Source organism: Mustela lutreola, chromosome 13 (genome assembly GCF_030435805.1).
Source record: "Mustela lutreola isolate mMusLut2 chromosome 13, mMusLut2.pri, whole genome shotgun sequence".
Taxonomy (NCBI): domain Eukaryota; kingdom Metazoa; phylum Chordata; class Mammalia; order Carnivora; family Mustelidae; genus Mustela; species Mustela lutreola.
The window spans coordinates 79,439,006-79,466,717 of record NC_081302.1 but is presented as its reverse complement, the minus strand read 5'-3'; the positions used below and the strand labels follow the sequence as shown (position 1 = coordinate 79,466,717).

The 27,712-nt window shown below is 43.7% G+C and overlaps 1 protein-coding gene across 1 annotated transcript in view; it reads left to right on the top strand.

The window, feature by feature from the left end:
• The first annotated feature begins 16,941 nt into the window (after window positions 1-16,941).
• Window positions 16,942-27,712, top strand: part of ATP8A2 (ATPase phospholipid transporting 8A2) — a 608,051-nt gene continuing 597,280 nt past the window's right edge. The window contains exon 1 of the mRNA XM_059144204.1: window positions 16,942-17,210. Within this exon, the coding sequence (XP_059000187.1) occupies window positions 17,135-17,210 (76 nt within the window). The 5' untranslated portion in view covers window positions 16,942-17,134. The remainder of the gene's footprint in view (window positions 17,211-27,712) is intronic.

Genomic DNA, 27,712 nt, shown 5'->3' with positions numbered 1-27,712 from the left:
CTGTAAAGTCCACTGATAGGCTCATGAAGTTTCCCTTGTATATAGCTGTTTTCTTTTCTCTTGCTGCTTTTAAAATTCTCTCTCTATAACCATTTTTTTTCCACATGTAAACGTTTTTTTAATTTTTAAATTTATTCTCATCATAACAGTATTCATTGTTTTTGCACCACACCCAATGCTCCATGCAATCTGTGCCTTCTCCAATACCCACCACCTGGTTCCCCCAACCTCTCACCCCCCACCCCTTCAAAACCCTCAGATTGTTTTTCACCATCCATAGTCTCTCATGGTTCACCTCCCCTTCCAATTTCCCTCAACTCCCTTCTCTTCTCCATCTCCCCTTGTCCTCCATGCTATTTGTTATGCTCCACAAATAAGTGAAACCATATGATAATTGACTCTCTCTGCTTGACTTATTTCACTCAGCATAATCTCTTCCAGTCCAGTTCATGTTGCTACAAAAGTTGGGTATTCATCCTTTCTGATGGAGTCATAATACTCCTTAGTATATATGGACCACATACATCTTCCTTATCCATTCATCTGTTGAAGGGTATCTTGGTTCTTTCCATAGTTTGCAACTGTGGCCATTGCTGCTATAAACATTGAAGTACAGATGGCCCTTATTTTCACTACATCTGTATCTTTGGGGTAAATACCCAGTAGTGCAATTGCAGGGTCATAGGGAAGCTCTATTTTTAATTTCTTGAGGAATCTCCACACTGTTCTCCAAAGAGGCTGCACCAATTTGCATTCCCACCAACAGTGTAAGAGGGTTCCCCTTTCTTCACATCCCTCCAACACATACTATACCCACTTTTTGCCATTTTAATTGCTATGTGTCTAGGTGTGGAGCTCCTTGGTTTGATTTTATTGGGAGCTCTCTGTGACTCCTGGATCTGGATTTCTATTTCCTTCTCCCAGTTCAGGTTATTTTCAGCTATTATTTCTTCAAATAAATTTTCTGTCCCCTTCCCCTTTCTCTTTCTTCTCCTTCTGGGGTTTCTATAAAGCAAATGTTACTACACTCGATAGTGTTGCTGAGTTCCCTGGGTCTATTTTCATTTATTATTATTTTTTTAAATCTCCTGTTCAGCATGATGAATTTCCATTACTCTGTTCTCCAGACTGCTGATCCATTCTTCTGCTTCTTCTAATCTACTATTCATTCCATCTAGTGTATTTCAATTTCATTTATTGAGTTCTTCATCTCTGATCAGTTTTTTTTTTTTATGTTTTCTATATTTTTCTTTAAGGACCTCACTGAGATCTTCCACTCTTTTCTCAAGTCCCATGAGTATCTTTATGGGCATTAGTTTAATTCTTTATCAGACATATGACTTAACTCTGTTATTTAGCTTTCTTGCTGTGATTTTGTCCTGCTTTTTCATTTTGGACATATTCTTCTATCTCCTCATTTTGTCTAACTCTCTGTGTCTCATTCTGTGTTAGGAAAGTCAGCTACTTCTCTTGCTCTTGAAAGTAGTGGACTTATGAAGAAGAGGCTGTGTAGTGCCCTGGTGTTTCAGGGGTGTCTCTTATGTTTGTTGCGTTCACCCTACCATTGTGGCTGAGTTGCATTTGCCTTCAGTCCAGTCATCTGTAGTGGCTTTCTTTGCCTGTGGCAGAGTTTGCCTGTGGACAGAGTTTGGTCCCTGTGTTGTTAAGTTAGTCAGTCTGGGGCTGTCTGGGGCTGGAGTTGAGTCAGACCAGGCATTTGCTAGAGATGGGGTAGCCCTGAGCCACAGGGCACTTTCCCTGTGTTGTCCTCTAAGATGCCTTTGATTATGGGCAGGGCCTGTAGTCAGACCAGATGTCTGCTCCCAGCCCACTTCTGGGGCTGCAGTCAGACTGGTGTTTGTGGTTATCTTCCTCTCTCCCTGGGGTAAGAGTCACGTTGGGGTTGTGTTGATCCCTGTTGGACTGCCTGCACACTGGCAGGCTTATGGCACTCCTTCGGGTGGACTCCTGTCAAGGGCCTTGCAGAAGGGATAGGTTTGCAGAATGTGGAGGAAGGGTGCCATGTTAGCAATGTTTGTATATGTCTGCTGTGGAAGAGGACCTGGGCCCAAGGCCTGGGTGGAGGGGGCACGTTGGCAGAACATGGGGGAGGGATATGCTGTTAGCAAAATTAGGTGGTGTTGGCACTGCAGTGATTCCTGCATGTGTCCCTGGGTTTAGGTTGAGGGGTGGCAGAGGGACATGGCACCTGCCAGCTCTTTTGTTCTTGAAGAAGTCTTCCAGTGATCCCTGCCTCTCCAGCATGCACTCTGAGCTTAGTGAACAAATGTTCCTCCCAGGTACTCCAAGCATTTTTCAAAATGCCACTTCTATGCTGAATCTCCATGTGGTTGTTTGTTGTCTCTTTAAGGCTAGGGACTCAGTCTTCCCTCACCCTCCCAGCTCCCCTAGAGCCAAACAGGCTGATCTTCAAAATTCCAGGTATTAAGCCCTATTGACAGGAAGAACTTATGAAATTATGTTGCTCTGGTTTTCAGAGCCAAATGTTATGGGGATCTGTCTTCCTTGTGCAGATTCTATGTGTCTGTGGTGCCCAATGTGAGGGTCTGTTTCTTTCCTCTTTCAGGGCGCCTGGCATTCCTCCATCCCAGGGATAGTCACCTGGGTCCGTTTCACTCTGGACCACATCTCCTCCCTTCCTACTCTCTTTCATGTGGCCTCTTCTCTACATTTGGCTGTAGATAGTCTGTTCTGTCAGTCTTTGGGTTATTGTCTGGGTTATTTACACTATTGTGGGTATTATCTAGTTGTATTCATGGGATGAGGTGAGCAGAGTAGGTCCTCCTACTCTGCCATCTTTCTTGGAAGTCCTTTATTGGTCTTCTAAATTAGAAAAGAGTGGAACACAGCTCTAAAAATATTTCTTTAAAAATATATAAGAAACTATTTTCCATTCTATTAATTTTCTCAGAATTCTTTTTCTGGAACCTCTATTAGTAATCATTAATTTCTAATTCTCTATCCTTTCTGTCTTATTGCTCTAAACACCTGGTGGTGTTCTGTGTGTCAAGTAGGCAGATGTGTCTGTATGTGTGTCAGCGTCTGTGTTGGGGTTTGTATCTGTGTTGTGCCTCTGCCCCTCACCCCCCTTGTTCTCTCGTCCCAGTAAATAAATGAAATCTTAAAAAAAGAAAGAAAAAAAATGAATGGATTTTTTTAAAGTTTAATCTGGAGGTGAAGAATGCTTTTTAAAAATGTCCTGATGTCCCCCTGGGGATAAAAATATATGTTTATAAAAAATAAAAAATAAAAAAAAAATGTCCTGAAATCCAGAAAGCCGAAGGGCAAAAATTATAAGGAAGTTGATTACCTGAACATTGTTTCTTGGGGTTGCTCGGCCTTGCTTCCCACAATCCCTTCCCTCCTTGGATGCTAGAGGTCCTGCGGCTGTCCTGTGTGGGCCCCTTCTACCCACACTCCCTTTACTGCTTGTCCGCCCAGTCTGGGCTGCTGACCATGTCTGGGCCACTCAGACTCTGTCTGAGAATTGTGAATCTGGAGCCAGGGTCCACAGGGTCTGAAAGTAGCATCAGTTCCCTGAGGAGGCCGTCTAGCACTTGCACCTCAGATCACCAGGTGTATGCCCTTCCCAAAGCTCTGGTATTCCCATTTGCCTGTGGTTCTATGAGGGCTCCTGTCCTTTTATGAATTCCTTTTCTGTGTAAGTTAGCCCGAGTCAGTGTTTATGGCTTGTACTCTTACAAATGCAGATCTGGATTGGGGGAAAACATCCCCTGCCTCACTCTGCTCTCCCCCTCCCATAAGACATGCTAAGCCAGTTGAAGTAAGTAATAAAATGGGAAAATAATTACAGTAGGAATAAATGTGCCATGATAGATAAATAAACAAAGAGCATCAATGGCCATTTCACAAAAAAGAAAATACTACCAATAAATACACGAGAAGATGTTTACTCTTTCTAATAAGCAAAGCTATGCAAACTTAAAAAAAAATAAACTATTTAACATCTATTAGATTTTCCAATCTAATTGGATTGGCTGAGTAAACCACAGGCTGTATTTTCCAAGGCACAGCTGATACCTTTCAAGGAAATCTTTTCTGAAGTTCAAATCTCTATTTCCTTCCCTTTCTGGGTGTTTGTTTCTGTTTTCCAGCGCCTTGTCCATTGACTGGCTGCGTGCTTTCCACTGGTCTCTAAGCTGTGATGCATTATAAGGAGGAGGTCTGCAAGACCCTGTCTGGCCTCAGGTGGGGAACGTTGTGGAGCCAAGCTAAGCAGAGGATCTCTGCACATCTGCTCTGGGCACTCAGTCAGCCAGGACCCACCACTGGACCCACAACTAGACCCTTCCACTGGGTTCATTCTATCTCAGCCTGCCCGTATACACGCCAGTCCACCTTCTAGAACTGCATCCTCCATCTGATGCCCTTCACACAGCTCCTTGGTGATTTACCAGGGGCCACCTCTGTAACAGTTGCCAGCAGGGCTGGGGTGCCCTGGGTAAGGAGGGGGTAAGATCTGTCTGGGACTGGAGGCAGTGGTGGTTAGGAGCAGACAAGAAGGAAGGGTCCCAGGAAGGGAAAAGAGAGCCTCAGGACAATGCAGGCAGTAGGCGCAGACAGGGGCCTGGCAAGTGGAAGAGATGACCCCTGGGGATGAGGGCGTACCCCTATCCATGTGCATGTGTCTGTGCGCAAGGAGAAGGGTGAGGATGTGACCAGAGTGTTCCCATGTGGGAGTAAAGAGTCCCACCTGTGGTGGAGGAGGTCCCGGGAGAGACAGGGGCTCTGGGCTGGAGGCAACATCTAGAGCTGGGAGGAAGGGAGGGTGGGAGGAAGGGAAAGGACCTGCTCCCTTTGCCCTAACTCCGTCATGTTGCTCTTTCCTCCACCCCCACCCCACATATACCCTGTCTGTGCTCATTTCCTCTCCTGGCTCAGGACATGCGTGGGACTCTAGGAGGCCAGGTCACCTCTGTGAACACTGTTTCTGGCCAAACTGCCTGGGGAGGCGACCATCCCCTGTGCATGAGGGGCATTGGCACCCTGGTGGTCACAACGTTTAGGGGTGGATTCTAGTATATGTGCTGCTGAAGCGAGCACTAGGGGTGGATTCTACATTCTGCTCATAAAACATGCACCTCATTCTCCATAACCTGGGCGGCGGGGTGGGGGGGATTTGCTTGGCATATTTTATAGATTTGTTTTTCCAAGGTCAGTCATAAAGGTACTGGTCTATCTTGCTGTTGTCCTAGGATGCACACTGGCGAATACCCCATCTGTGGTGTAAACAGTTCTCGATCATCACAGGAGTGGGGCGCAGCTGGGCTGCAGCGCAGTGGGGAGATCTCCGACACCTCCAGAGGAGGCCACCTGCCACTCCCGACCTTCCAGACTGCCAAGGGGTCAGTCTCTCCATCCCAGCTTTTCCACCTGCCTCCTACCTGGAGCACACCTGCAGAGAGCAGGCTCCTCTCCTTGATAGTTCGGCGGCACGGAGTGACCTGAGTGTGCTTTTGTTACTCTGCCAAAATGCAACCTAATGCATCCTGGTTATTAAATAATTCAGAAAGCATTCATCTGTCTTTGCAGATCCTGTGAAATGCAGAGCAACAAAGTAGCAAATAGTGAGGGAAAAGTGTTTAACTTGACGTGAGCATTAATGTTTCCAAAGTATCTGCAGCCCGTAGAGGTGATAAGGCAGGTAGCAAATCAAATACTAAATAGTAACTGCTCAAAGCATTGTCTTCAAGTTACACCCAGGCAAGTAATTCTCCAATGTTCTGGAGCCAGTTTGCCAAGAGGGTGTTTTTGGACTCTGATGATGTCAGTGAGGCTCATCCATATGGTAGCACGTATTAATACTTATTTCCTTTTCTGGCACCTGTGTGGCTCAGTGGGTTAAGTGTCTGCCTTCCATGTCCTGATCTCAGGGTTCTGGGATCCAGCCCTCCATGGAGCCTGGTGAGTCTGCTTCTCCCTCTCCCTAAACAACCCCTCCCCCCCCACTTGGACATGCTCTCTCTCAAATAAATAAATAAAATCTTTAAAAAATATACTTATTTCCTTTTCATTGCTGAATGATATTCCAGGTATGGACTCATCACATTTATCTGTTCAGCGGTCAATGGACATGTCAGTTATTTCTGATATGAGACCATAATGAATAAAATGCTACTATAATCATTTGTATATAAGTTTTTGTGTGAATGGCTGTTTTCAGTTTTCTTGGTGGATTCCTAGGGGTGAAACTGTGAGGACTATTGGGTAAATTTATGTTTACCTTTTTAAGGAGCTGCTAAAGGGGATAGACTTCTGGTTTTTCCTACTTGGAATCACCTTTTCACCTAGAGATAAAGCATGGTTCCCAGGTAGACTTAGTCTGATTGGTCAGCAATGATTCCTCTGGCCAGTGGTAGCAGGTGTGGGTTGTGATACTATTAGCCCTCTCCTTCCGAATCACTTGTTGTGGAGAGACAGCAGGTCATACAGTATAACAAAGCAACAGATGTTCATCTGTTGAACTCCAGAATTAAGTAAAACATGAGTTTTTAATCATATTGTATATGAGAGGGCATCTGTTCAAAGCTATAATTATCTTTGGTGGGAAAAAAATAGATAACTCGATTAAAGCCTTTCATTCTGTTTATAGAAAAATATGCTTTGAGTTTGTGTTATTATGACTGTCTAGAAAAACTTTGTTTTTTTCTTTCTTTCTTTCTTTTTTTTTAACTTATACTCCTCTGTTGAAAGACCTTTTTGGAGGGTAGCATAATTATGAATGAGGCCATTAGACAGCTCACCTTCTGGCTTCACTTATTACTGACCTGTGTGATCTTGGGGGAATTACTGCACTTTTCTAACCCCGAGTTTTCTCATCCACGAAGTCGGGAAGAATCATGTACTTATCTCTTTGTATTGTTTTGAAAATTATGTGAGAAAATGCAAGTCAAGAATTTAGCTTATTGCCTAGTGCAGAGTAAGCACTGAAAAATGTTAGATTAAAAAAAAAAGATTTTATTTATTTATTTGACAGAGAGAGAGAGGGAGAGACAGAGAGAGCACAAACAGGGAAGGGGGCAACAGGCAGAGGGAGAGGGAGAAGCAGGTTCCCCACTGAGCAAGGAACATGATGCAGGGCTCGATCCAAGGACAAGATCATGACCTGAGCTGAAGGCACAGGCTTAACAGACTGGCCAGCCAGGTGTCCTAATGCTAGCTATTTCTTTTTAATTCAATCTTATTTTTTCAGTGTTCCAAGATTCATTGTTTATGCACCATACCCAGTGCTCCATGCAATAGTGCCCTCCTTAATACCCACCACCAGGCTCACCCAACCTCCCAACCCCCCAACCTTCTTTCTCCCTCTCCAAAACCCTCAGTTTGTTTTTCAGAGTCTCTCATGGTTATTCCTTATGACCCACAAGTAAGTGAAACCATATGATAATTGACTCTCTCTGCTTGACTTATTTCACTCAGCATAACTTCCTCCAGTCCCATCCATGCTGATACAAAAGTTGGGTATTCATCCTTTCTGATGGAGGCATAATATTCCATTGTATATATGGACTGCATCTTCTTTATCCATTTGTCTGTTGAAGGGCATCTTGGCTCCTTCCACAGTTTGGTGGCTGTGGCCCCAATGCTAGCTATTTTTATCATTATTATAAAACTAGTTCATCTGCTTTTAGACTTGTTCATTTGTCATCAAGTCTCTGTGTTGGCTGTTGAATTCCCCAATACTCTGCAGCTGTGTTGCATTTCCCGAAGAATGTTATACTGACATCCCTTCTGGTCCCTCAGTTCAGCTTGGCAACCAATACTTGCTTTGCTCACTCTGACATCCATACTTTGCACATGTTCAGCCAACTGGAATTGTAGCAAAGCAACAACTGTAGGCTGATAAACTCACTATATTTCTATACTTCATTTAAGGAGAATGATTGCAAAACATTTGCAAGAGCAGAAGATGGAAATAAAAATCATCATCCAGAGACAATTACAGTTAACTTTTTAACACCTCTCTCTCTAGATAGGGATATATATATATACACACACACACACACACATATATATATACATATATATACACACACACATATATATATACAATTTTAATATAATACATAGCATTATATATTTAATATATAATTTTAATATAATATTTAATATTTTAATATAATATTACACATTAAAAATAGATCATGGAGCACCTAGGTGGCTCAGTCATCAAGCATCTGCCTTTGGCTCAGGTCATGATCCCAGGGTCCTGGGTTCAAGGTCCTCATCAGTCTTCCTGGTTGATGGGAAGACTGCTTCTCCCTCTCCCACTCCCCCTGCTTGTGTTCCCTCTCTCGCTGTGTCTCTGTCAAATAAATAAATAAATAAATAATCTTTAAAAAAAATCACTACATGCATACAGTTTTGTACTTTTCATTTCCCTTTGTTCACTTAACATTATATTATAATTTCTCAAGCTATTACATTTTTTTGAAAATTTTATTTATTTATTTATTTTTTAAGATTTTATTTATTTATTTGACAGGGAGAGATCACAAATAGGCGGAGAGGCAGGCAGAGAGAGAGGAAGGGAAGCAGGCTCCCTGCTGATTAGAGAGCCTGATGCAGGGCTCGATCCCAGGACCCTGAGATCATGACCCGAGCCAAAGGCAGAGGCTCCAACCCACTGAGCCACCCAGGCACCCCTGAAAATTTTATTTTTAAGGAGAATTAGTTTTTTTGTTTTTTGTTTTTTGGTTTTCTTTTTAAGGAATTTTAACTTACCTCCTCATTCTTTTGTTATTGGGCCTGTTCTCCAAGTTTTTGCCTTTATAAAAGACACCATTTTGAGTATCTTAGTGCAAGCATTTAAAAACTCACTTCCTTTAAAAACTAATGATGTACTATATGGGCTAAGCGAACATAATAAAAAGAACTCACTTCCTTAATAGGTATTGCAAAATTTGAGGTATAGTTTATAGTGAAACATGTAGATCTTAACTGTTCAGGTTTGATGAGTTTTGAAAAATGCACACACCCAATATCTACTCCTTTGTGTGTGTGGGGGAGAAACTTCTATCACCCCAGGAATTTCCCTCAAAAGAGTCCCTTTTCAGTGAATCTCCACAACCTGTTCCCTAGAATTTTTTTTTTTGCCTTTTCTTAAACTTAATTTAAATGGAATTGTTAAAAGAAAGTTTCCCACAGATGATTTGTAGATCCATTTAATAGATCAAGTAGGCTTTTGTCCAGCAATTCATGAGTCGAGGACCGTTCAGTCTAGCAAGTTGGAAAGAAGCTTTAAAGAGCTGTAAAGGCAAGAGATTGTTTTTCATTGAGGTATGATTGGTAGATAACATTATATTAGTTTCAGGTGTACAACATGATGAATCAATATTTGTATACATTGTGAAATGATCATGAGAAATCTAATTACCATCTGTTACCACACAGTTAACAAGTGTTTTTCTTTGATAAGATCTTTTAAGAGCTACTCTTTTAGCAACTTACAAATATACAATACAGTATTGTTAACTGTAGTCACCAGGCTGCACATGACATCCCAATGTCTTACTTATTTTATAACTAGAAGTTTGTGCCTTTGACCACCTTCACCCTTTCTGCTCCCCACTCCATGGCGCGATATACATGTATACCTTGTTCTGTTGTCCTTTACTGTGTCCTTCACAGATAATCATATTTCTTACAAGTGGAACAAGTCCACTGACCCCATTTTCCCAGCAACTTTTGCTCTCTTCAGTCTCTGGGTCACATTTGCTAATTCTTGCAATATTTCAGAACTCTTTTGTTAAGTTTTTTAAATTTTTAAATTTTTTTCATTTACATTTGTTACAGTGATCTGTGATCAACGATTACTATTTGCTTAAATCTCAGATGATGGTTTGCATTTTTTAGCAATAAAGTTTTGTAATTAAAGTAGCATATTTTTGTAGACATAATGCTGTTGCACACTTAACAGGCTACAGTATAGTGTAAATGTAACTTTTATATGTGTTGGGGAACCTAAAATTTCATTTGACTCACTTTATTGTGGTATTTGCTTTGTTGAGGCAGTCTGGAACCAAATCTGCAATATCTCTGATGTATGCCTGTATGACTGAGCTCATACAGTCTTTCTTGGTCTGACTTATTTCACTTAGCATAATGCCATCAAGGTCCATCCATGTCGATTTCCTTCCATTTTATGGCTTGGTAATACTCCATTACATATATAATGGTTGGACTTGTAATGGCGACTGTATGTATATATGTATGTATAAATGTAAAGTAATGTTATAATTGTAATGTAATGTTATAATTACATATATAATAATATATAATGTATAATAATATACATTATTATATTGTATATAATATAATAATGTATAACCAAATGTAATGTTATAACCATTATAATGGTTATAATGGTTGGAATTATCTTGTCTATTGTAAATAATGCTGCTATAAACTTGGTACAGATCTTTTTGAGGAAGCATTTTTGTTTTTTCCAGATGAATACCCAGAAGTGGAATTGCTGGATCATATGATATTTCTATTTTAAAAAAATTATTTATTTGACACAGAGAGAGAGTGCATGTGAGCACGAGTGGGGGAGGAGCACAGGAAAGGGACAAGCGAACTCCCCACTGAGCACGGGCCACCACACGGGGCTCATCTCACAACCTTGTGACCATGACCTGAACTGAAATGAAGAGTTGGACACTTAACCTACAGAGCCATCCATGTGCCCCGGTATATTTTTAATTTTTTGAGGAACCTCCATACTATTTTCTATAGTAGCTGAACCAATTTACATGCCTGTCGCGGCCGACATGACAAACCGACCAGGAACGTGAGGGTAAGAGGATGGTGAAAAGAAATTAAGAGACAAAGAGATGGGGGCAGGAGGAGCACCAAGGAGGATGTCCAATAGTGCCAGTTTTATTCCAGGCTGTGAGGCATTATACAGCTAACAGAAACAATCATGAGAAAGTATCTATTTTTAGCTGATTACTAAAGAGTTTGTAACATGCACAGAAAATCCTTCAAGCTTTCCCATTATCTATTTCCCAAGCACCAATAGCAGACCTTCTAGTGCCAGATGTACTGATTTCAAGGCCACTCAAGACAGTTTGTGTAAGCACAGCTCAGTCTTACAGTGGTGTCGTCTATAGCCCGTGCAAGGACAGCAAGGACCAGCCAAGAATTTCTGACCCCGGCCAGATAGTCTCTATCTGACTAGCAAACGTGTGGGAAGTCATGTAGGCGAGCGCAGAACACATAGCACAGACCCTTTCTCAGTGCTACTTGACTTTATTAACCTTAGCCTTTTGTTCTGCTATTTAGCCTTTAAAGGAGGCACAAGTCAGGGCCTGGTTTGGTCCTCGTCTCAAGTCTTACCATGGCCTCCCACACATGCCCAGCAATAGGGTACGAGGGTTCCCTTTTCTCCACATCCTCACCAACACCTGTTGTTCCTTGTCTTTTTGATAATAGCCATTCTAAGAGGTGGGAGATGTTATCTCACTGTGGTTTTGATTTGCATTTCCCTGATCATTAGAGATGTTGAACACCTGGGAAGACATTTTTATGGAGCAAAGTGAGCAGGAACAAGGAAGTTGTATTGGGCATTTGCTGACTGGTTAAAGCAGGTTTGCTTTCCTTATATGAAGCAAAGGGACATTTTGGAACCATGTTAGGTAATTTGTGCAGGACAGATGAGCGCTGATTGGCTGGGTTAGGCCTTTCTTTTCTGGGGGAGCCATGCACAGAGCATACAAACTTACGTTTTGGTTTGCTTTCGTGGGGCTTTGCACTAGGAACTTCAAGTTGGACCTAATCTGGTTATTTTAATGGGCTTATACTCTTTTATGTCTTGCTTTTACTCAGCACAGTATTTAAGATTCATCTATGTTGCTGTATACATGGGTAATTTATTCCTTTTTATTCCTGAGTCATAGTCCATTATATGAATACATACAATTTGTTGACCCATTTACCTGTCAATGAATATTTGGGTTGGTTCCAGTTTGAGGCTATTATGAATAAAGCTGCTATTAATATTATTTTTAAAAGTCTGTTTGTAAATATGTGTACATTTCTCTTGGGTGAATACCTAGAAGTAGAATTTCTGGGTCATAGGGAAGGTGTACATTTAACTATACAGGAAATTACAAGTTTTTCAAAGTGGTTCTAACATTTCACACTCCCACCAGCAAGTATGAGTTCAGGTTGTTCACCATTTTCTATAGTATTTGGAGTTGTTAATCTTGATTTCAGATCCTGGTGGGTACTGGAATGTCATTGTGTTTTAATGTGCATTTTTCTGATCATTAACAAATTAGACTTGTCCTTTTAGTATTGGGTTGTAGGAGCTACTTATATATTCTAGAAACAGGTTCTTTGTGAAATGTATACATTGGAATATTTTCTCCTGGTCTGTGGCTTATCTATTTCTTCTCTTGGTGGTGTTTTTTGATGAACAGAAGTTTTCTTTTTGATGATGCCCAATTTGTACATTTTTTCTTTTATGGTTAGTGTTTTCTATGTCTTGTGTAAGAAATATTTTCTTCTAGATGCCTTATATGGTTACTTTTTTTTATCCTTTATGTCTATGATCCATTTTGAGTTAATTATGTTTAGTTAAGGGGTCAAGACTTATTTAATTTTTTTTCCATATGAACATCAAGTTGTTGATGATTTTTTTTTAAAAAAAGATTTTATTCATTTGAGAGAGAGAGAGAGACAGAGAGAGCGCTAGCAAGGGCAGGGGCAGAGGGAGAGGGAGAAGCAGACTCCCTGCTCAGCAGGGAGCCCAATGTGGAGCTCTATCCCAGGACCCTGGGATCATGACTGGAGGCTGAGCACCCAGGCACCCCTGTTATAGTGATATTTATTGAAAAGATTGTATTTTCCCTATTGAGTTGTCTTGATGTGTATGTAACCATGCATATATATGGTTAAATAGCCTTTGTCAAAATTATTTTATATACATGGACCTATTTCTTCACTGTTTAATTGATCTGTGTATTCATGTGTCTACAATACACTGTCTTGAAGAGCATTCATACTACAGTAAGATTTGACATCAGGTAATGCACGTCCTTCCATTTTGTTCTTTGGGTCCCTTATTTTTAATGTGAACATCTTGCATGTCTTTCATTAATTTTTCCATAAATATTTTATGATTTGGGTGCAATTATGTTTTATTAAAATTAAAATTTATTGCCAGTTTTGATATATTTTCAAAAATGGCTGCAACAGTGTTTCCAATCCTTACATTCTGGCAGAGTCTAGCAAGAGCTGGAATCTATTTCCGGTACTCTTGAACTGACTGGGTCTTTGTGACTGCCCTAGCAGATTGTGATCGGAGTGATACTGCACGATTCCAGAAGCTAGGTTAGAAAAGGTGCATAGCCTTTGCCTGGCTCTGACTCCTGGGACTCTTAGAAGCCAGCCACCATGCTGTAAGGAAGCCCAGCCTCTAGAGAAGACAAGAGAAAGTATACAGATGATAGCCCCCGCTAAGATTCCGACTGCAGCCAGCATCACATGCTAGACATGAGTGCTAATGAGTAATCAAGGTCCAGAGGTTTGGGGCACCTGCCTCTTCGGTCATTAGGAAGATAGATATTGGCCATTCTACTGATGATTTCTTCTTCTATGTCCGATTTGGAACACTATGTAAAATGTCTAAAAATGAGAGGAATTTGAAGTCATCAGAATGCATTTACAGAACGCTGCACGAGACATAGAAGAATGATGTTTTCCATTACATAATTTTCCTTCCTGGATTCTTTTTCAATACTATCAGGGTTGCCTTTTAGCTTGTTTATAAATAACAGGAAAAGAGGAAGGAGGCCCTATAAAGAAAGCCTAAAAATAAATTGATCTGGGGACAAACAGAAAGGAAAGGTGTTAGGGATTGGTAGTGGCTTCCATTCTGTCTATATTATTCCCTCAGCTGGGGAGTAGGTACACGGATTAATACTTTATGCATATTTATACACTTTTATATGGTGTATATATGCCATTTCCTTTTAAAAAATGTCTACCTCTGAATAGACATGTACACAAATAAGAGATATACATATATATGTATACATGCATGAACATTTTTTCATATATAAACACTTTAAGAGAAAATGAAATTTTAGTTTGAAGAAAGGGGCTTAAGAAATGGCTCAAAGTCTTCATTTGTATGAAAGAACTTCTTGAGAAGGATGCAAGCTGGTTGTTCTGTAGAACATGGTTCTGTAGAACCATGAAGATTAAATAAGAATGGGTTTAAGTTAAAATAGAACTTAAGGGGGCGCCTGGGTGGCTCAGTGGGTTAAGCCACTGCCTTCGGCTCGGGTCATGATCTCGCGTCCCGGGACCGAGTCCCGCATCGGGCTCTCTGCTCGGCAGGGAGCCTGCTTCCTCCTCTCTCTCTCTCTCTGCCTGCCTCTCTGCCTACTTGTGATCTCTGTCAAATAAATAAAATCTTTAAAAAAAAAATAGAACTTAAGACGGTCATAGGGAAGAACTGCTTGAAAACCCTTGTTCTTGAGCATTGAAATGTGCTGCCAAGAGAAGTTGTGCAGTTTTCCCTCCTTGGAAGTCTTGAGACAAAACATGGCTGACCTTTTCGTAGTCACACCGTGAGGGGTAGGTTCTCTCTCTGGGAAACTGGGTCTGTTCTGGCCGATCTCACTGCCCAGGGAGGATGTATACAGAATATAGAAGATGGAGACAGCTGGCTTTCAGGGAAAGAAAACTATAATCCTTTTTTTTCTTCTACATCATACCTTAGGACAAAAAGGCCTACTCCTAACTCAATGGTATTTGGGTAACACCCAGCGCTAAGGGCTTGGTGTATCCTGCTCAGCCTGTCCTTTGAGGGATTTTTTTTTCTTCCGCAAGCTGCTTCTGTCACCTGACTTCTGAGTACTTGGGGTGGTAGCTCTAGAGAACTGAGGCAAATGCTCTTTCCTGACAAGTTCTTGCTTCTGTAGGGTAGACACAAAATACATTTCTCTGACTATTCCTGTTGCTCTCATTTTACATTGGTTTTTCTTTCTACAGGCTTCTTGGGTCTCCTCTGGTTCTAGCCTATGTTGCTTCTGGCAAGGGTGAAAGCATTTGCGAGGTCAAGTACAGGTTATTGAAGGATCCATACTGGCATTTGGATTCTAAGACGAACAGTAAATAATGCTCATCGGCTAGTTTTTATTCTTTGTGCATGTATATCTTTAGAAGACCTCAAAGATAGTATTTAGGTCTGGATTCTGTGCTCAAAGGCCATCCTTAACTTCCCAAGAGAGATAACAGCCAGTCAGATCAGGGAAATTAGCCATGGCCCTCAATGAGAGAACACAAGTTCAAATGGGTCACCCATCTATTGCTCCCTGCACATCTTCAAAGTGGGTCACCTGAATCTCAACACTGTACCGAGTTGCTAGGACAGTTTTGGTTATCAGAAGATAAATACAGAAACATAAGTGCCCCCCCCCCCCATTTCATGACAAGGATGCACAAAAATCAAATAAGGCACAGGGTCAGTTTAGGGCAGGCAAGGCAATGCTCTATATTTACCATACTCAGCTTCTTAAAAATTAAAAATAATGTCTATCTACCCTTTCTCCATCTGGTTATGGTGGAAACATTTTTCATCTTAAAATTTGGAGTTAAAAAAGTTGTTTTCACTCAAGTCCTTTTCAGCTCTGCCAAGCCTTCAAGGGGTTGTCATTGATTTAAAAATTGAATCATTAGTGACAAAGTTTTTGATAAATTCACTGCTAGGATGAAGTGGCTTTAGCTGCTGAATTCACCCTCAGCAGCTGTGAAGATCCACTGAGAAAACATCTCCCACCCTGAAGCTCCGCTCAACAATTTGGAAAATTTTCTTCTTTCTCAACATCCTGCTGAGGACTCAATTTCTTATCAGAATCCCCCCTCCCCTTTTTTGAGGGCCCAGAAGAAACAAACAGGGAATCCTACTTGAAGTTAAAATTGCCAGTCTACTGTCCATCCCTACTGCATTTTTCCTAAGAAATTCTGGAGCAGAGGCTAGCCAGTAGGAGCTGAGAGGCTGCATGGTAATTTCTCCTGGGGCACCAATTCTTTCTGTTGAACTCTGTTCTCCTCAGCCCCTGATATTTATGTTAAATTTAGCATAATGATCACATCAATAAGTGTAAGGTCAGACTCTTCTTGAATCATTTTTCTCTTCATTCTGAGGTCAGAATTTTATCAAATATTAAACAGATTCAGCTTTTTCCCCCCTTTCTTTTTGTGGAACTGTGCCCAGAAGGACCAAGCCCGGTTTAAACACTGATGAGTAAAAACAATTAAAAAAAAAAAAAATGGATCAAGTGACCTTGGACAAATCACCTCACCTGTCACTCATTTTTGTTTCCTACGGAAGAAGTGGTGTGTGTGTGTGTGTGTGTGTCGCGAGCTAAATATTCCCAGGGGCTTCTTACAATTCTAACATGCCACTAATAGGAATTCTAGGAGGGCTGGGGGTTAGGAGTCTGGAGACCCAGGATTTCTCTTCGTTCCAGGCCCTACACCTTAGAAATACTTGTTCCTTGAAGAACCTATACAGATCTCAACAAAATAGAACAGAAACCGAGAAAAGGGGAGTTTCTGAACGGTTCGCACGGGACACTTGCGCCGCGTGACAAGTGACAGGTAAAACAGGTAGCAGATTGGCACAGGCAGAGAAGAGTACCCCAAGACGTGACCGCCTATTAGAGCCCCCTAGGACACCGATCCATGCCCCCCCGCCCACCGCCATCTCCGCCACCTAAAAGCCCCCTGTCCCGCTTAACGGTCCAGACTCTTCCGGCCCGCTCCTCCTCCCGCCCGGCTCCCCGCGGAAGGGCCGGACCCCTCCCCCGCCGCTGCCGCCGCCGCCGGGCCAGCGGGGCCCGCAGCGGTGGCGTTCGCGGGCGCTGCCGCATTGGCCGGCGGCTGCGGCACGGACGACGCAGCCTCCTCCGGCGGCGGCCGCGGCATAGGCGCCGGCGCTCCCGCCTGCCCCGCAGTCCGGCCCAGGAGCGCGCCCACCCATGGCCCTCGGGCCGCCACCCCTGCGCCCAGCCCCGAGCGCAGCCGCCGCCACCGCCGCTCGCCCAGGGCCCGCGTAGCCCCCGACTCGGGCGCGATGCCGAACGCCTCCGGCCTGGACAGAGCTCTTAAGATGTCCCTGCCCCGAAGGTCGAGGATCCGCTCGTCCGTTGGTGAGAGGGGAGGGGAGCGCGGCGGAGAGGGTCGGCGGGGCGGGGGCGCCGGCGCGCGGAGGGGAGCCACCGCCCAGCCGAGGGGAGCCACCGCCCCGCCCTCCGCCCGCCTCCCTCCGCGGGGCCTGTCGGTGGCCCTGGGGGGCGGGGCGGCCCAACACCTGCGCCGCAGGAGGGGGCCGGGGCGTCCGAGACCCCGGCGCGCCCGCGGGGCCGCGGTGCGTGTGCGCGTGCGTGCGAGCCGCGATGCGCATGTCCGGCCGCCCCCACGCGGGGATAGCCTGTGCCCCGCTAGGTGGGCGCGGAGGCAGTCTGGCATGTGCGCTGTCCCCGAGTGGTGTTTGTAGCAGAGCCCTAGGGAGCCAAAGGGTCACAAGAACGTTTGTCGCTACCTGGGTCCGCGGTCCTCGCGCGCACACGGCGACGTCGCACTCGCTCCCGACCACCTGCACAACTCCCCCTCCCCCACTCCCCGCATTCAAGCGCCCGCGCGCGGGGACGCCAGACCTCTAAAGCCACCCACCCCCCCGGGGCTTCAGGCACAGCACCGCGGCCCCTCACGTCTAGACACTTGCATTTTGTTTCGTAGAGAATATACGTGGAAACCCAGATGGTGTCAAGCGGGATGTTTGGTGGTTCTGATCCGCGTCGGGTTACCTAGACCCTTAGCTAATGAAAAATGGAAAGGGAACTTCAGGAACCATCCTCTTTTTTACCATTTCAGGACTGCCAGCAAGTTTGTAGGTCGATCCTCGGTGGGAGGAAGGGACAGGGTTTGCAATTTGGGGATGGGGCACTTGTCATCTTTGTGAGGTTTTTGTTTTGAGAAAATAGGCATATGAAAATAAACAACTTTCCTGTTTCTGTAGTTGAATCACGTGACATGGAAAGCGCTATCAGTCCTTTGGACCAGTGTTTCTGAGTAACGTCAGGGCACCTTCAGATCCACGTAAGGACAGTCCCAGTGTGAAAGGATCGCGGGCTGAGGGCTAAGGCTAGACTGTGGGGCTTGTGGGCAGAAGCCGGGAGACCAGCTGGGAGGGGACAGCGGTAATCCAGGTGCCAGATGGTACCTGAGGCATTGCTAGGGTGGAGGCGGGGAGAGTAGGCATGTCCTCCATATGTCTGAAGGTGAGCCAACAGATTTGGTTGTGATTTGAATGTAGGTTTCAGTAAAAGAATCAGAGAGTCGCTAGGAGGAAAAAGAAAGTTGAAAAACGTGCCACTCGCGGAGATGGGGAAAACTGCAGGAAGAACGGGGCTCTTATTTGTGTGTGGGAGGGGCGGGGGTTAGGAATTTGATTTTGAAGTGCCTGGGAGAGCATGGATTGGAGATGTTTACATTTACCAGCCCTAAGTTCTGGAGAGTGGTCTAGAGCAGAGACATAAATTCAGGTATCCTCAGCAGGACCCGTTCCTCTGTGACAGAGCCCCACTCTTGGTCAAGTCTTGCGTTTGCTCTAATGCTGTGCTGTTGCTGTCTTAGAGGCCTTAATGATTTTCGAATGAGGGTCCTGCATTGTCATTTTGCAGTGGGACCCGCCAGTGATGTATGTAACCAGTCTGTAGAGACGTGGCCCAGAAGAGAAAGGTCCTTGGACAGAGGCCTGGGTACATGGACATTTCAAGGTCAGGGAGGTTAAGGCAACAGCCATGGGGCTCAGAGGATGGCCAACGAGGTCCGAAGAAAAGACCAGAGCGGTTCTCTGAAGCTCAGTGAGCCCACCATCCTGAAGGCAAGGGGTACTCAGCTGTGCCCAGTGCTGCTGGGAGCTCAGGAAAGGCGAGACCTGAGAAGAGTCCATCATGGAGGGCACGGGTGACCTTGCAGTCTGTTTCTTTGTAAGCGCGGGTAAGAATGTCTATAGAACAGCTTGAGAGAGAGAGAAAGAGAGAGATGGATGAGAGGATATTGGAAACAGCAAGTCCAGAAAACTCTTTTGGGTGAATTTTGTAGAAAGGGGGAGAGAGCAAGTTGAGTGGCAGCCGGAGGGGAAGATGTGAGTTCCAGAGAGGTGGTTTTATTTCAAGGCAAGTATTAGAGTCATACAGTTGATGGTGTGAGTGTCAAAGGAAGGGGTTTTTAGGGAGAAAGGAGGGACAGTGATCTGAGATCAACAGTGAGGAACAGGGTCATCAAAGTGGAGCAGTGAAGGCAAGAAGTCCAGAGGTGGGGGAGATAAGGCATTTGCTGATGAAAGGCTGCAAGTTCCAGAAGACAAGAAGGTTCTAAGAGGTGGAGTTTCTGTGAAGAATTTGCATATGGTGTGAGGAAGAAGGGGGATGCTCCTGTGAATGAGGGTAGAGGGCCTGATAGGCTAGGTTTAGAAGTGCTGGGGCTGGGGGAGTGGCAAGGGGAGGGTTGGTCAGTGCTGGAGAGATGTCCTAGAAGTGTCCTGAGCTCTGAAACCACTTCTTTCCAGTGCCTGCATGAGTGAGACGTTTCCATCAACACAACCCGCACTCAAAGCTTTGGGTACCATAGTCAAACATTCTGCAAAATATCTTCACTCCTTTTGGTCCTTTACTTCTCCATCCATATTTTTAAAAGAACCTGTTTTAAAATGAGACAAAACAACATCCTTTTAGAATTTTTGGTTACATTTGCATTAAATTTATAGATTAGTCTGGAAAGAGTAGAAATTTTAAAAAATGTCTTTTTAACCAGGAATGTGGATATTTCTCATCATTTTTATGTGTCTTCTTTTAGGTCTTTTATTAAAGTGGTATAATTTTCTCCATAGATTTTAAAAGGCTTATTCCTAGATACTTCTGTTACTAGAATAAATGGGGTTCTTAAAAACTTACATTTTTAGTTGGGTTGCTGCTGATGTCTAGGGAAGCTATTGAATTTTTATGTTGTGTGTCAACAACCTATTGCACTGTCATAACTTTTCAAAGTTTAGGATTCTTTTAAATATTTTTTGTGGACATCCACATTATCTGCAAATAATAATTTCGTTTCTTCCTTTTAATTGTTATGCCTCATAATATTTTTCTTATTTGATGATATTTGCTATTACTCCCAATGAAAAGTTTGACCAGAAGTGCTATTCTTAGAACATTAAAGGGAATGCTTCCAGAATTTCATGTGCAGGCTAATATTTGCTCTTGGAGTTGGTAGCTGCTCTTTATTACTCTGTGGAAGTGCTCTGCTTTTCCTACCCAGTGCTTCATTTAGGGCAGAGCCGGGTTTCTCACGCACATTAAGATAATCATAAGGAACCAGCAAAATACTTAAAGATACCTGGGTGGCTGTCAGGTCTTTCCCTCTCCTGTCTGGATCTTCATATACATTAAAAGTGAATTGCAGCAAACGCATCAGACTGGCCTTAATAAAAAGTAGTGACGTCAGCAAATGCTTGCAAGGATGCAGAAAACGATCACTCCTGTGTGGCTGCTGGGAATGTAAAATGGCACAACCGCTCAGGAAGAATGTTTGACAGTCACTCTTTCTTTTTTTCTTAATTAATTAATTAATGTTGACACACGGTGTTACGTTAGTTTCAGGTGTGCAACATAGTGTTTGGCCATATGTATCTGTCATGCTATGCTCACCGCAAGTGTGGCTACCAGCTGTCAACATTCAGTGCTATGCACTCTATTCCCTATGCTGTACCTTTCGTCTCTGTGACTTCCTCATTCCATAACTGGAAGCCTCTGCCTTACCTGCTTTGTCCATCTCTCACTCCCCTCTCCTCTGGCAACCACCAGTTTGTTCTCTGGATTTATGGATCTGTTTCTGCTTTTTTGTTTTGTTTTGTTTTGTAGGTTCCACATATAAGTAAAATACTGTGGTATTTGTCTTTGACTGCTTTCAGTGAGCATAATCCCCTCTAGGTCGATTGATGTCATAGCACATAGCAAGGTTCCATTCGTTTTATGGCTGTATATTCCACTGTGCATGTAGACCACATCTTTATCCATTTCAGTGATCAGTGCACAATTATCAATGGACAATTAGGTTGTATCCATGTCTTGACCACTGTGAATAATGCTGCAGTGACCCCAGGGGCGCTTATACCTTTTTGAATTCGTGTTTTTGTTTTCTTTGGGTAAATACCCAGTAGTGTTATTACTGGGTCATATAGTATTTCTATTTTTAATTTTTTGGAGGGCCGTCTGTACTTTTTTTCCACAGGGGCTGCCCTGTGGAAACAATTGAAACTTTAACTTCAAGTAAGATTCCCTGCCTGTTTCTTCCGGGCCCTCAGAAAAAGAGTGGGGGTGTTCTGATAAGAAATGAGTCCTCAGCAGGATGTTGGAAGGATAAGCAAGCTGTGCTACATCCACACCGTGGAATACTAATCAGAAATAAATACGAACCAAATACTGGCCCACACGACAACTTGGGTGGGTCTCCAGGGAGTTGTGCTGAGTAGAAAGAAAGTCCAAGTCTAATCCCAAAATCTACACGTCATTTTATCCTATTTATGCAACATTCATGAAATAGCAGAACTATAGAAATGGAGAGCAGATTAGTGGTTGCCAGGAGTGAAGGAAGGTGTGGGGATGGGAAGAATAAAAGAGCGACACGGGGGATCCTTGTGGTGATAGAAATGTTCTGTATCCCGACTTACCCAATTTCAGTATCCAGGTTGTGATATTGTGCTATAGTTATGTAAGGTGTTTCCATGGGGGGAAGCTGGGTAAAGGGGACACAGAATCTCTTTAGTTTTCTTACAACTGCATGTGGATCTAAAATGATCTCAAAATAAAAAGTTTAGTGGAAAAAAGAAAAGGTAAAACATAGTAATTTTTATTAAAAGAAAATAGTCATCATATTTCAGGTCTGGTAATGTACTCTCAGTTCAACACATTTGAGTGATAGTATTAGAATTTCATTGCTAGGCTGTTCCTTCAGGGCAATTAAATTGTTTACCACTTGTTTCTGTGACACAGCAGAACCTCTGGGTTTGAGAAGCTTTGTGCTTGGCCCATTAGCTGCTTGACATATCTTGGTAGGGCCTGGGGCAGGGGTGAACTCAGACCTTGGTGCACTCTCCTAAGATTATTCTCATTTTTTTATAAACTCATAGGGAAAGGATCAAAGACCACCATCTGTTTCAAGATTACTTGCTCCCAGCTGTGTACTATTTAGGAAAATAATTCTGGGATTATTATTTGTTGCTTATGAGATATCTTTGACTTCTTCCTTAATCTGGATGTTCAGTGGTACTTTTGCAAATGCTACCTTTCTCCAAATATATATCTTGTGTTAGTGTCCCAGACATTTTACCAGGTGGTAGAAATGCAAAGATGTGATTCCCCTGCCTGTACAGAGTTTACAGTTGGCTCAAGATCGAGCCTTTCAGTCCAGTAAGGGAGGCAGAGTGGAAACTGGAGTTGTTGATTGTAACAAATCTATGTGGAGTGCCTTCAGTGTGCCAGGCACTGCTCTAGGGGCTGGAGATGGAGCGGGGAGCAGAGCAGGGGTGCTCTCAGGGAGCTTGTGGTCTCGTGGTTGGTTACAACCCATGGGGTCAGTGCTCTCAACTCTCTTATCCTGACTTGCTTTGACACTCATGGACAGTGACACTCATGGACAGTGTGCACAGATGAATAGCGAAGTTGTGTGTGTGCGTGTGTGTATGGGTGTGCGGGGGGTTGGAGGTGAGCAGTGAGGACCGAAAGGAAGGGAAGTTGTTTTTTATAGACTATGTTGTCAGCAGGATCTTGGGAAGGATCTTACTCCCTGTCTTATTAAATTTAGGGATTTGGCTTAAAGGAAACAAGATTAGCAATGAAGAGCTGGTGGGCAGTAAGCATGCAGACCAAATGCAGAACCTGGAGGAGTACACATCTTCCAGAAATGGTCCCTAGTGTCCTCCTCCAATTCCACATTGGGCCTGTCCATCTCCTCTGTCCTCTGTCCTGGTCTGCAAAGGTGTTTTTTCATTGTGTTTTGTTTAAAAAGCATCCCTACACGGACTCAGTTTTCCCATAACAACCTGCCCGAAGTTTCAAGGGCAGAAGTAGGAAACTGAGGGGCGTTAAAGTAGAAAGAGCTCTAATATTAGAATGTGAGGGTGTGTTGGAAGCCAGAGCTGGTGTGTTGAACTCAGAATGTGCAGCTCCTGATCTGCTGAGTGAGGAGGCAGAAGCCGCTTACCCGAGGTTGGCAGGCAGCTCCTTCAACACCTCAGCGCCCGCTTTGGGAAAGAGAAAACCCTCAGGGTCATTTTGATCGAAGATGCGGTTTCGGTTCACTTAAGGAAGTAGTCACAAGATCTACCACTTTTAAATCGCAGAAGTGGGGTTGGGGTGCAGTGAGCTGGGGGAAGGGCAGCCCTCTCTCCCAGGTCACAAGTGAACAGGAGACAGAGAGCAGAGTAGCAAACACCCCTATTACGTCAGAGGTGGTCAGGGTGGAGGGCATTAGCTTTTCCCGACCTTAACTCTAAGTGGTTGTTTCAAAAGGCGCCTTGGGACAAGCAAAGTGGGGACAGATGGTGCACTCCTAAACTCCAAACTCAAGTCTCTACACGCCCTGACCCCAGGTATGAGTCGGGTTGTCACATTGTAAAATACCTAGGCAGCTGCTGAGAAACATAAACGTTGTTTGTCATCACAAAGGGCTGGACCACATCTCAGAAATGGCTTTATCCTCTACTTTCATAGAGGAGAAAAACAAGTCAGAGACGTTCCTTGCTTGCTGGTTTATTTCCAGCAGGACCAGCTAATCCCCAAGCCCACGGTGCTTTCATCCCCCTCCAAAGCACCTGGTTCAATATCATATCCAAGTTGAACAGAACAGGTTCTGTTTTTATCTTCTGTTCCTCAAATGGAAATACATAAAGAGCTGGGCCTAATTTCCCCTGCTTCTGTTTTCTGTACCTTCTATCCTGTGGGTACTCAATAAATAAAGCTCTCACTGAGCTCTGTCATGAATTAACCTTTGAACTTGGTCTAACAGCCTAGACCATTGGAAGTTTCTTTATGGTAGTATACATCAGGGTTGAAACCCCTAGCTTTGGGATTGAGAGAACTGGATACAATTCTGTATGACATTGGAAAACTTCCTTTATTTCTATAACAGAGGCAGATGAAAATACATCTTGTATCTCATGTCGTGGTTATGATTAGTGAGTAATGTGTATAATACAGAAATGCATGCATTAATTATTTGATACATTAAGAGAACCATGTGATGTAATCAAGCTCATATTGACAATATGTCAGATCTTTCTCACGCTGCCCATCATCATTCAAGGTAAACTCCTGCACCCAGATTCTTACCCGCAGGCCAGCCATATGGGCAAGAATGTCACCTGTCATTATTGCCCCCTCTAAATCTCATGATGGAGGCTTACCTGGGAGTCATTATCGGAGCATGAGAGCATTCTTCTCGTGTCATTATCCAGGCGTATATGATCACACACCAAGCACTCGGATGATAGAGAATTCATCCCCCTGTGTCTCTGGAGGCTCTCACCTTCTATTCATTTGCCCTGCCTTCAATGCCATTTTTTAAAAAAGATTTTATTTATTTATTTGACAGATTGAGATCACAAGTAAGCATAGAAGCAAGCAGAGGGAGAGGAGGAAGCAGGCTTCCTGCTGGGCTTGATCCCAGGACCCTGAGACCATGACCTGAGCTGAAGGCAGAGGCTTAACCCACTGAGCCACCCAGGTGCCCCTCAAGGCCATTTTTTACCCTACAGGTGGCCAATAAGAACCTCAGTTGATGGCTTCGGTTGCTTAATAATTGATTTTCCTTTTACAGTAGATGTTTTATCTTAAACCCTTCTCTGACAGAGATGCTGGCTAGAACAAAGGGTTAAATTGAAATTATTCTTGAAAAACGTTTTCCAAACAGTTATGGGAGGATGCGTTTAGAACACCTTTAAAGATGAGTTTCTGCCTTTCTTCCTTGGATCTTTACATTTACTAAATATAACCCTTGGTCAATACAACACTGGATACAAGATATTATTTACATCCATTTAGGCCAGTAAAAGTGCTCAGGGCAAATGTTAACACCCATTAAGAAAGTCTAAACATAGAAATGATCTCATATCCATGCCCTGCGAGTTTTTTCCCATCATTAAGGGCAAATGCAGGAACAAGACCTGAGAGAGAGCCCTTGCCAGGATAGAGCCCCGAGGAAGTGGGGATTGTTAGTGGCTCACACAAAATACGCAGACAGCCTGTGGGGACTCAGTCACATATGGACACCTGCGTCTGCCTGCACAGGCATGCCCATAAGGGTGTGCGAGTAATATTGTTCATCAGCAGTGACTGGGGAGGGCTCACTGTGTCACACACGGCTGCAGACGGTGTGTATGTGTACGTGCGCATACTGTTTATGTGTCTCTTGCTCTGACAGCTCATCTCTTTCTTTGCTCACCATCTGTAAGAATCAGAATCTGATACAACATCACATTTTACCCTAAAAAGTGATCTAATCTTGATTAACTTGCATTTAGAGGGTTTACATTTGCAAGCAAGTTTTCCAGGCTTTGGCACTCTTATGCCAGATGATAAGCAAATGTCACATCTCACACATTTCGGTGAAGTGTCTGGGGGCTGCTTCTCCCTCTTCTATCTCTGGAGATACTGTGTTAGCTGCCGTCTGCACTGAGGCTCCAGGATTACTGTAAATATTTTAAGTACATTACTAAGACGGGTCATACGGGAAGCAAGGGTAAGCAAATGCTACATGGAGGAAGGACCTCTGTACTCGGACATTTGGAATCTGCTTCCAGATCCTAAGTTCAGGGAGCATAGCTTTCTTCACTGGCCTTCAGTGATGCCTGCATATCCTGGAGGAGCTCATTCGCATTCGGAGGGAGAAATCTGGGGACTGCCTCTGAGCTGTTCCGCTTCGTGCTCCATGGGATCAGCCTCTTATGAACTATTTTTAGCTGCATAATGATTATCCTTATTTAAGACTCTCCTATTTTCTTTGTGTTTTCTTTATTCTAAGCCACTGGGGAAACAGAATTTTGGTTTTACCACTACAGAATTTTTTATCTTTGGACCTGCAAAGAAGTAGCTACTGTTTATATAGCAGACAAACGAAATGACCCCTTGTCCTCTGACATCTTGGCAGTTGAGTTTCACTGACCAAATTGCTAAGGGTGTGAAGTAGTGTGGGTGTTTCTGTTGTGTCTCCTTCCCCCCAGTCCCTTCCCCACGTTACTCATGCTCTGCCTTGGTGCTGGTGAGAATATTAGAAAGATGCTCTTTGGATCCTCTCCTCATTCAGGTCTGTGTTGACCATTCCTGATACTTGGAAATGCAACTATTCAACTCCGTTTAACTCTGCTGCGGTCTGGTTTTCAGATGTTCAGGTGTGGGCCAGTGTTCTGGAAGGGAAGGCACCTGTGTGGGTTGGCAATTGAGGGGGCCTCAATTTAACAATAAATTGAGCTGGGTGTAAACCCCAGGGATCAGGGAAGATCATAAATGCAGTACACGGTCAGGGGCTATTACAGTGATCTGGGTGAGAAGTAATGAGGGCCTGCGCCAGGGCAACACCAGAGATGCGAAGAAGGAATGACTGTGGGAAGCATAGCTGAGTTGGAACTGACAAGGTGTAGAGATGGAACCAGGCACTAGAGAAGTCTGTCCATCTTTGCCTGCCCATTATTTGTCCTCTGAGAGCCCAGATACTGGGCCGAGTGTCAGCGATACGCAGAGAGTCAGACATTCTCGAAGTCAAAGGTGACTTTCTAGATCAGTGTGGTCCCAGATGGTGGCCACTAGCCACAAATGGCTCCTGAGCGCTTGAGGAAGGAGTCAGACCATGTACCAGACCATGCTCGAAGTGTAGGAAGCACATCAGAGTTTGAAGACTTACCATGGAAAAAGAATCTGAGCCATCTCATTAGTAATGTTTTATGCTTATTATAGATTGAAATAATATTTTGGATAGGTCAAGTTAAATAAAATATGCTATTCCAGTTATTTTCTGTTTCTTTTTACCTTTTTTCTTAGTGTGGCTACTAGAAAATTTAAGATGGTGTATATATCTTGGACAGCTCTGCATAGATGATCTTGTCCAAACATTTGTGATTGACAGTTCATGGAGTTGCAGACTTTCCCAAAATAAAATTGTCTAGGAGCCCAACACCCTCCTTCCTAGGGGAGGAAACTAAGGCTGTGGACGGTTACATTCTGGAACTTGCCCAGCGTTCCAGGGACAGTGACAGCCCAGAGCCTATGTCTTTCCACCCTTCTAGTATTCTTTTCAGGGTTATTTTGTCTTTCTTTTACACTGGGTGAAAATCTCTCTTGGGCCTAATCTAGGTGATCCACCTTAAGTTTATTCTGAAAATTAACCAGCTCATGGTACAGTAGGGCACCCCCCATCACCACCTCCATGTCTTCAGTTTTTCTTTTGGCAGTTTCATTCACCAGCTGTCAAAATACCATCTGGAAACAGATGATCCTCCTTCTGGCAATCGGCAGAGGGTGGGTAGTAGCCCAGCCCTATGTCACCATGCCTGCGTCACTGACCTCACTTGGTCTAACTACGTGGGCATTTTGTCATCCCA